Source organism: Photinus pyralis, unplaced genomic scaffold, assembly GCF_008802855.1.
Source record: "Photinus pyralis isolate 1611_PpyrPB1 unplaced genomic scaffold, Ppyr1.3 Ppyr1.4_unclustered_Scaffold1377, whole genome shotgun sequence".
In the NCBI taxonomy this organism is placed as follows: Eukaryota; Metazoa; Arthropoda; class Insecta; order Coleoptera; family Lampyridae; genus Photinus; species Photinus pyralis.
The window spans coordinates 25,794-36,640 of NW_022171005.1; the positions used below are offsets into that span (position 1 = coordinate 25,794).

The following is a 10,847-nucleotide window of genomic DNA, read 5'->3' on the forward strand; positions in this document are numbered from 1 at the left end:
CATACCTCTATGGTTAAGGAATGCACCTCACATTTGAAAGAAGAATATGGTAGTATGCGAAAAATACAAAACGCTTTGTATACAAAGCAATCGTTCTACACAGCTGCCAAAGAACGTTTTCCCATTTAACTGTTCGTTGGAGAGAGCATTGCAAGCAGTTAGATTCTCCGCTGCATATGTTGCTCCTTCATCTTGTACAGACTGCAGCTCTTGTGCCTTAACAAATAAGAACGAGGAGCGGGGGAGGGGGTCTCGCAGGCAGTTCAACTATATTCCTTGGAGGAAGTATCATTCCCGATTCACATTAAGAGTGAGACCTCAGCACATTGTAATTATAATTACTATTGGTGGTATAAGACGGGAAAACATTGGACATTTTATCTCTGTTGACAGGTAACAAACTGTCACTTTATGAAATTACTTTTTTCCCCGGGGAAAAAAGTGAGTAAGGTATAGTCACAGTATGATATAGTCTGGTATCATGAGCATAGTAGGCAATATGAGCATCTCACTTTTCCACAACAATATTGAATTTGTAACAGTTATCTATATGCCACGGTATACCGTGCTATATGCATTATGATAAGATATATTTTTCCATTATAGTAGGTACATAAAGTTCAATGAATCACTCCTAGAGGGCAGCGGCAGCAGTTAAAGTCTCTCTGTATTAATGTCTACAGTGACTTTATAGTAACATCTTATTTGGTAACTGCCGCTTCCAAAAAATCGTACAACAGCCAAAGGCCTCGCCAAAACCTTCACAAGCACTAGCCACATATAGCTATGCGTATGTAGTTGGAAGACCAGACAGATCGAGAGACTTGTGTGAGAGTTTCCGCCACAGATGGACGTTGTTGCAGGCGCGTTCCTTAACGCACGTGCAATGTGATCGCAAAATTGTATCGGACATATTTCACGCGCTTCCAGTTCAGGCTTGCCAAGAAAACTGTTGTTTTTGGGGCGGATTGGTCAATCACCTAGATGTAACATCAGCAGGTTGTGCATACCTACCTTTAATTTTCACCTGCAGTAAGATTTTGAATAATTTCCTAAAAGCTTTTACATATATTAGGTCCCGTGAAAGATTTTATTTTTACAAGAAAATTACAAGCCATCAACATGTGAGTTTACAATTATCACTATACAATGCTATGTGCCAATAAATATAACAGTATAATCAGTGAAAAGAGTGTATAATTTATGAATTAATTAAAACAATAAGTCACTTTTTACAGTGATACACGATTAATTCTCCAATGAATACCATTAAAGATAATAACAAGCCAAAACAATATATTAACAAAACACCACTAACTTGCTCGAAAGATAGCGCAGTCACTTGCTCCTCAGTTATAAATTCACTCTTTTTAGTATCAGCATAAAATTTCTTATCCTTATCCAGCTTATCGTAGAATCCGTTCTCTGTCAACCTGTCAATGACTTCATCTACACTGTCTATAAAGTAACCACTACTGGTGGTTGCAAATACTTTCATTGTGGGAAGTGATAGATCCTGATCAGTAAAATAATCTGGAGTGCGTACCCTTAAAATCAATTCCATATCATGCAATGTGTTTAGCATAATGGGCATACAAAAATTTCGATTTGCGTACCACTCGTGGAGTAACTCAGGTGGATGTTGCTTTGGAAGTTTTACTTTTTCGCTATTAATGTTGTTCCATTTTGCACTGACCATATCCTCATTCCAAGTAGCAGCTAAGATATGCAAAGTTATTCGATCAATAGAAATTGTGATATTTGCTTCTACCAGTTGCTGAAAGCTCCCAATGGGTTTTCCCGTCGGTACTGACATCATTAAGCGAGTCAAGTTGGCAACGTAGGCAATTTGTATATGTATACTGTATATGATATAGCACATGATTAAGAATCTTAAAGTTGATGATTTCGGAATGCAATGGGTGCTACCACACAGAGTTATACTTACTGCATTTATAATGATTCTGCCTATACCTATTTTGAATCTGTTGAGAACATACCAAGCTAATGAAAATAATACGAATACCCCAACAACTAATAACCAAACTTCCTTTTCGAAGCTAATAAATAGAATTTCTAAACGCGAAATGGCATTGGGGGGTGGAACAATCCATACAATGATGTCTCTTTGAAACACATGGCTCAATCGACTTGTATGGTAATTTTCGTATGTTAAGAAACGTTCACCAATATCAATTATTTCGATGTCATTATGCTGATATTCTCTGTACTCAAGAGCTATTAAAGAAACGTTTAATACTTCGGCCAAGACTCTAAGAGTATAATTCCTTCGGCTCAATTGATCTAGCGGTTGGGCGAAGATACCGAATGCTGCGAGACACATATGATAGTTCCTTAGAGGTTTAGGAAGAGTGTCAACCAGTGAATTATTACAACTTTGGTGGTGAATTACGTTAGGCGTGGTTCCGCAATCGTTTGAGGCGTCATGTGGATCTGCAGTAAATAATCGCGATTTGTTATGATCGCGTCTATTAATTACCAACACCGCGACATAAACAATCTTTTGCCGCCATAATAGACCGAAGATCTTTTCTACCAGTTGAAAATTGTCTGTTATAACTAGAAATCTTCCGTTAGTAGGGAAACGAGAGCTCTGATGCAATTCGTATATGTCTCCTTTAAAAGCTTCGAAATGGTCAACTAGGATTACAACATTGTGGGAACTCTTTTTATTTAGGATTCGTAAGCGACCCTTGGCGTTAATAATAACTTTCGGATTCTTGGTATAGAACGGTAACAAGTAGCTCGTATTGTTATTGAAAATGTAATAAAGGGTTTCTTCTCCAAAAAGTTTCTCAATTGCCTTCTCAGTACATGTTAATAAAGATGTTTCATTTGAAGCCATTTGCACGTTGCCTGTAGAACGCGAAACACGCGCAAGCAGCACAAAATACAAAACATTTCTCACCTTCATTGCACTACCGATGAGTAGGTAAAGTTGTTATGCACTAGCGTGCTTGTACAAAATCGAATATTGATCGGGAGGAAATAAGCATTTATTATGGGGTATATTGAGTATATAGCTACATATAAGTATATGATATCCAATGTCAAACATAAGAAAATTACAAGGCACTTGTATTGTAAATCACTCGTACCTATTGTTTTACGCTTTATTTGAACACTCACATGCGATTTTGTCATTATTGATCGCATTAAAAAAGCACGGCACAGTAAACAGACATTTTTCATGAAAATACACCTCATACTTTTGTGATTTCCATCCGTCCCATGGTTTGAGATCTCAACACTTGGACCTTTGCATAAGGTTGAAGATGCGATTTTTTAATGGTTTTCAAGACGCAGGCGAAAAGAAAAGAAATGTCGAATAAGCTTCCATTTCTGCGTGTAAGCACATCTCAACTTTGTTATTTACTAAGATATGTTCACGAAATTTTAGCCTAAAAGCGTTGAGTGACAAATTAGGGAAGAGACGACAAATTGCGTTCCGTAGCACTAGCCCTCAATAGTTTTCCTTGCCCCACCGCCCTCGAAATTGGGATTGTATCGTGCTGCCGCCGCTACGAATTGAGTAGCCATGCATTCCACTCGCCCTCGCCGAGTAAGGAGATAATGAATAATTTAAAACGCATGAATTTCAAATTGTTATAAATACCTATACATTGGTAGCAGTGTAACGATGGCATTTCTGTTTTAAATTCTTAATTTGCATCAACTTTCCATTTGATTTTTAAAATGTATTTGAAACATTCGTGTAGTCACCCTGCAACCAGGGCCAGCCTCGTAGATTAACCATACCTTTAGCAGGCGCAAATTAGGAGTAAATAGTTTAATGTGTTGCAGTAAACAACATCCAATTAAGCCGTGAGTGGTTTCAAAAGAAGCACTCTTATTAATTTAAATTTTAACACCCATTACAGATTTAAGGACGCCCGCAGGCCCCATAATGTAACAGGAAGTTTTAATTTTTGAGTGTAGATAATCGAATACGCTGTTTCACTGAAAAAGCCGTTCCGTTGATTCCCCCATGAATTAGCCGAATTTTATAAATGGTAAAGCAGTTGATTAGAGGGGATTTTTTTGCTTTTGGCATTTAACAGAATAGTAAGTTGCTTTTTGCATCTTCACAAGTTTCAGAAGTACTGTAATTTTGAGCTTTTCCGCAAATATGTTTCATTCACACCATTTAATTTTTGCTTTTACAAACGTTAAGTTTACCGCACTGTATCTACAGCTTTTCTTGCACAGTAAATTTTATCGCTCCGTCTAATTGCAAGGTAAGTTTTTTGTTCCTGTTTGCTCCATTCATTATAGGGTGGGAGGGGGGTATATTGTTTACCTTCCCTACATTTGCGTTTCTGTAGATACCGCCAGCGAATCCGATTATTAACTGTTTCCCCTTAGGGACATTGCTGTGGGCTTGAATTTTACCGCTTGCCCTTTAGAATTCTTGGAGCTACCGTTTACTTTTTTATTATTTACTTTTTCAGAAAAATGCAAAAGTTTTTGCTTGTTCTAAAATGGCTATTCCCGTTTATACTTTTTAGAATAAAGCGTCAATTGATTTAAGATATGACAAAGACTAGGCCTGAGATTTGGGGTTGCCTCAATAATGTAACTTTTCATTCCTGCTGCATTCTATCCCCTACCATTGCACCTGCAACGCATCCTAATCTAAAACAGGGAGACTAGTTTTCTACACAAGCTGATGGGTCTATAGAACAAAATTTGGTTGTGCGATCAACAAAAACAAAACAAGGGTTTTCAAGCACTTTTATTTAAAAGATTGTACAATAAAACAAAGCATATAAAAAACTCAACCCCATAAACATTATTTTCCCGTTGTTAAAAATGTATGCGTCAAACCACATAATTGCTTTAATTTATTTACAATACCAGCAGAACAGCCTTTCGTTAAATTGTGACTCAAATCGAACGGATCTTGAATACACATGGCCGATTCAGACCTAAAATGCTCAGTGGTGTTTTCAGAAACTTTTCGAACATATATTGACATTTCCAGAGGTAAACCGGTAACCTGTGCGTCTTCGGAAAATAGAGATTTTATTATGGTATGTCCTAAGAGAGGACAAATCACCTATAAATGTTCACATGCAAACCACATACTGCAAATACAAAGTGAATACGTACATCTTTTTCATAATTAAACTTGCTATAATACAAAAAAAAATCCACGAGTAATTCCTTGAGAGATTTTTCACATAAATTAATATGTGGCCTAATCGCTTCTGGGGTAAATGAATCGAAATTGATAACGCCCCAGCCTGAAAATTACATGAATTTGAGCAATACTTATGTTAGACAGGCTTACCATCAATAATAAGCGAGGCTCCCGGTGCTAAATATTTAAGCTTGTGAACTGCGGTTAAATATCCCAAACTTTGATAAAAAAAGATTACCATCATCGAAAGCGAGTACGTTGTGATATGGCCCGTCAATTTAGTGCAAACCAGCCATTGCTTTAGTATAAGAATTAACTGCTGAATCGTCGGTTGCAATTCTATACACAGCCTAAATTCAAAATCAATTATGGTCATTTTAAGATAAGTCACGGACAGGTAAAAATTTGAGTTGTAGATTTAACATCATTAATAGGGTGATCAATCTAATTATTTCTTTTAATTACTGAAGAGTGCAAAATTAATGCAGAATATAGTGCTCTTATCAGTCGACTATATTGCCCTTTTCTCTCATCAAGAATTTTTGAGGCTTGAGAAAACTGAACTGAAATGGTAGGTGTCATTCATTTTGTAAACAAGCAAACATAATAGATCTTAACACCGGTCATTATTTGTGAATAAACTGATTTTTAGAGAAACTTAAGGGGAAGTTATTACAGTTAATAAAGTGTTTGATTTTTACACCAACATATGGTCATCATCTTGGAGAAAATTAATAAATATTGAATTTCAACATCGAAAAAATAATTTTTAAAACTGCAATGCGACAAAAATCCGTAAACATCCCAAAATTTGAATTTCAACATAGGCAAATTTACACATATACCGCTTCAAAGGTAGCGTAAACGAAAGTATGTCTGGAGATAAGAGCATTTAGAATAACACGCAATCTGTGTTGAGTAGATAAGTGCGAGCTCGACCGTGTTGCCAGTTCTAATATCCGGTGGCACGGGAGGAATTTTAGAACGTATGGAAGTCTGTCTAGAAAAACACGCGAATTCGCCGGTTTCGGATTTCTCGGGGAGGGGGGGGCAGAATACAAATAGCCAAAGAAACGAAAGAGTCGGCATTCTCAGTTTGGATTCAAGAACAAACACGAACAAATTGGTGCGTTCATTAAAATTCGATCGCGTAACTGAATTAGTTTAATCTAGTTTCTTAGTTTAATTCTAATTGTAATTGCGAATTCTTGGCGACTTTATTTTTAAAAAAGGGGCGAGTGTACAGTTTCTAATGATACAAAGAAACACCTATGCCGTAAATCGCAGGGCGACATAAAGTTGTTCGAAGGCCTGATTTATAGTATAGGCGTTCGCATTTGGTAATTAAAATTTACGCGAATAACCATTCGTTTCCACACCACTTTAGACACATCAGGACGATATTAAAGATGTTTATGTTAAAGAACGTTTTTCTAATCTCGATTGTAATAGCTAGTTGCCCCGCTAAAATGCCAAAGGTAAAATAGCAGGTATTTGTATAAAATAAATTGAATGTAATGGCTAGTTAAAAAAGTAAGTCCAGCGAAGTTTACTGACATCAATTCCAAGACGCAATGTGCTATAAATAAATCTGTACATCTGTTATCAGCGGCTTGTGGTAAAAATTTAAAGACAATTAATTTGTGCATTTACTCCCAGCAAAACTAAATTAATATATGGGCAAAATTAATACTCAGTACAGTGGGGAATTGGCTTTTTATTCCTATGCAGAACAAAATATCGATCCATACTTTCGAGAACCTGAAGCAGGTGTGCTTGGATTTGCAATTCATACGGACAACTTTGTACTAACATTTCCTTTCAACAAGAAGCTGATATTACGAGCGGTGGCAAAAGTTCAGCTGCGCCGCCACGAAGCGATCTGTTTCCATATTTCTAAGTTGAAGCTGATTAATAATGTCAATCGTAACCTGAAGAAAACCTAGTCACATCAACAATAAAGTTATTTTAAATATTTGATTTGTATAAAGTACTGGTCAATTATTTTTAAATGGTTAAACGACATTTATTCGCACAAACGCACTTCGCATTGATAGGAAATATTCAACTTTATTTATAAATGAAATAAAATCAATGTATAACAACTCACGGTCAGATGCTGAAAGCAAATTAATTGTATTTTATGAACACCCTGTACAATAAAATATATCGAACTGAAATACGTTAAGAATTTTCAGCTGTGAGTCCAAAACTTTATAAGTAAATGGCGTAAAAAACAACACTTAATGCAAGTAGGTGATTAAATCGTCTTTACATAAATATGCAGTTGGATATCGCAAAATGTTTTTAAACTGTTACTGTGATCTGCACGGACCGGCTATAGACTTCTCACTGATTGTTTCTGTCGAATTGAAATTAACCCTCCAGCTGTACTCTGCACGGACCGCCCACAGAATTCTCTGGGGTGCACCGCCGCGGAAATTTTTTCTTTCTTGCTTTCTTCCTTGGAAAGGCTACGAAGGCAACTTGATGTAGACGATGGCTCGCTCTTAACATCAAAATTCGACAATGATAACCACTACAAAACAATGATGGAAGGCTGATTTAGTGAATGAAGGGTCGATTACTTGCACTAAGGTTGCAAGCGCAGTAAGAGTTATTAAATCTGCCAATGCAGTATTCAGTATCATTTTTTTAAAATGTGCAATCAAAACGGAAGGTGAGTCCAGATATTTTCTGTTTAATTGTTATTCAATCAATCTAAAACCTAAAATCCTCAAAAATGTCATAGTTCATTGCGTTTTTCAACACCCTACACAAATGGTAACTGGTACAAATTTTTTTTCTCTTCAGGGTAGTGGCATACTATTGTGTTTACCCTATCCCATTGTGGAGAGAATTTTCATTTGTGACATTTGTTTAAATAAACCAGTATTTCTTTTGGTACCTAAATTGATTTCATACGAAGAGAATTAAGTTAGAAATTGAGTGGCGCTCAACCATTGGTAAGTGCAACAAAGGATGAAGATCAAATGCCCAGTACCAACTACCACTGACAGATCTCAAACTTGTATTTTCTTTTTTAACCCTGACCTAGTTGGCCGTTTATACGCCTGGTTTGAGGAAACGCAGCGCCAACTCTACGAACCGTTATACCGACTTCAGTTCAGTTTTCTTTCTATATTCCTAATATGCACGGTATCAACTGTCCCAGTTTAGATATTTTAACCTATCACAATAACTACAAAATCCATTAAAAAAGAGCATTAGATTCTGTGTTGTAGCCCCTTGATTGATGTCATTAGCTTGAGAAATAATGTTGGGGTGAATTTATAAAATATGAGAACTTCAAGATCAATAACATGCAGTGCCGGAAAAACAAATCAAACTTCCAAATTTTTACTTGTCCACTCCTGGATTGGCAAACATAAAAAGTCCACTCACCGTAAATATTTGGTGTTTTCCACACTTAAACCGTGTCGAAATGATAAATCACAATCTAATTGAGTAGGAACGTGGTAGACTTGTACAATCGGCGTTCTAGCGCTAGCGATCGGATTGAGATCACGGAAAAGCTTTGGCTTCTTCACAAATACTTTCATTACGTCAGTTACGTATCTAACTTGATTACGCGAATCTTGGTTTTTTTCGCCGAAATACATGTCGTCCAAGTCGACAAATAAATCTAAATCACTATGCTGCATAAACAAAATTATTAGTCGAAGAATGTTCTAATTAATTTCTCCCTACATTCGACTTTTAGCCGAGTAAAGCGGAAAGATTTGCATTTACCTTATTTCCTAGTCCAGAGACCTGTGACCCGAAGGGATAAACGGCGCAATGCGGATAGAGTTCCGTCAAAGCTGCTTTAATCGCGCAACAGCATTCATTAACCTTTGCCTGATTCTGTAGAACTTCTTTTGCTTCCTTTACAAGTCTATTAGCCTCCTGCGTTATGAACTTTTCGCTAACAAGAAGATTTTTCACCTTTTGGTTCAAAGTGATCTTTTCTAAATTGAAATAAAATATAAAACTGCGTTTTTCGATAACGGATACGTACTTGAACGTTTTCCCTTTCCTTGCCTGGTCATGCGGTGTCGCATGATAGACATATCATCACCGAATATAACCAACTGGCAGGTTGTGCACTCATATTCCGTGAGCTTCAGTTGTCGACTTGATCCTAACTTTTGGCATCTAGAAAAAAATGTTAGTTTCAGTTAAAGGTAAACCTTTTTCGCAGTAAAACTAGAGTAAGCTATCGTCTAACTCTAACTAACAGTAGAGTTTTTACTTCGATAATATGATTTACCCTATTCTGTTTTTTTGATTTCGCTTAGTTATTGGGTTCGTTTGGCCGCTAAAAAAAAAGGCATCTTAGGGTAATGTGCTAGTCAGGAGGCCTCTAAACATGAAGCAATATGCCTACCAAACAGGAAAGTTTTATGAAGTGGCTGCAGTTCACAAACATAGTCTCAAAGGCTTTATATTGGAAGCCTTAAATGTTGAGGGGGCATTCGAACGCCTCTCTAAAATCAATGATAATAATAATAATAATAGCTAAATTTTTTTATTTTTTTGTGTGTTAGCGTTGGCTGTTGTGGCCATCAATTTTGGTAAGTATGAATTACATACTATTCCTTTATTTTCTTAATCTGTGTTTTATTATTATTATTATTATACAGTGTGTCCCATATCGCGTGGGATAGCATGGGTAACTTTCTTATTATTAAAGATAGAGAATGGGTTAAATAAACAATGTTTTGCAGTTTTAGATGCTTATTTAAAATTTCCTTGTGGAAATTCAAAATGTCCAATAGGTTCGACGTAAATTCAAAAAAACTAAAATTGGTCATTTCCTTTAATGTCTTACATCATCGAAAGTATAAGAGATATAAAAAAAGGTGTTATATAAAAGTTACTCTCTTTGATACGCTTCATTTAGAATTGATGTTAAGAAAAAATTCTAACTTTCTAAATCAAATCAAATCAAATCAAATCATTTATTGTCAGAGTACCAAATGTGGCTTTGACATGTCAATAATGCACAATGTAAATAACGTAAATATAAAACAGCAACATTATTATAAAGTTAAATAGGCGCCATATTGGATTTTTAGATTATGTGATAGATTTTTTAATTCTCCTTTCAGCGAGCTATCATAGCACAAGATTGAAAATAAGATACCAATTATATCAACGGTTTTTATATTTTAATCAAGTAGTCTATGATGAATTTAAATTGATGCTATAACCAGTGGCGGCGCGTAGTGATGTGTCTTGGGGGTGCACAATTAAAAAAAAGGGCCTATTAAATGGCATAAAAAGCCCTCTAAATATTCCAGGGTTTATTGAATTTTCTCGTTTGTCATGGCTGCTGAGAGCGAGAGAAAGCACAACAAAATTTTATACGGTGTATAATGTTGGATAAAACATACCTGTTCTTTTTTATTTCCTCATTACGTTTTTCGATACTCAAACGATATGCATTATTTAACTGTTGCCGTATATCTTGCTTACCTGATAAATTAAATCCCAATTTAGCAGATATATGTCTTTCAAGATTAATATTTTTTAATTTTTTCAGATAAATGCAATAAGTGTGTAACGCCATTCTTTGTCCATTATGATGCCTCATCACCGAGCTCATCACCAAACAACAAACACGATAAACAAAAAATTGTCTCAGTCAACTATGATTACCATTTAAAAAAATGTTTGC

The 10,847-nt window shown here is 35.9% G+C and overlaps 1 protein-coding gene across 1 annotated transcript; it reads right to left on the bottom strand.

Moving 5' to 3' along the window:
* Positions 1-4,739: 4,739 nt before the first annotated feature.
* On the bottom strand, positions 4,740-9,345 carry LOC116181616 (terminal uridylyltransferase Tailor-like; the record flags this gene model as incomplete). Its single annotated transcript, XM_031501992.1, has 6 exons — positions 4,740-5,080; positions 5,134-5,267; positions 5,315-5,514; positions 8,570-8,823; positions 8,918-9,135; positions 9,186-9,345. Coding segments are annotated over 6 exons (1,233 nt in total), but the record flags the coding sequence as incomplete, so codon positions are not given.
* Positions 9,346-10,847: the final 1,502 nt, after the last annotated feature.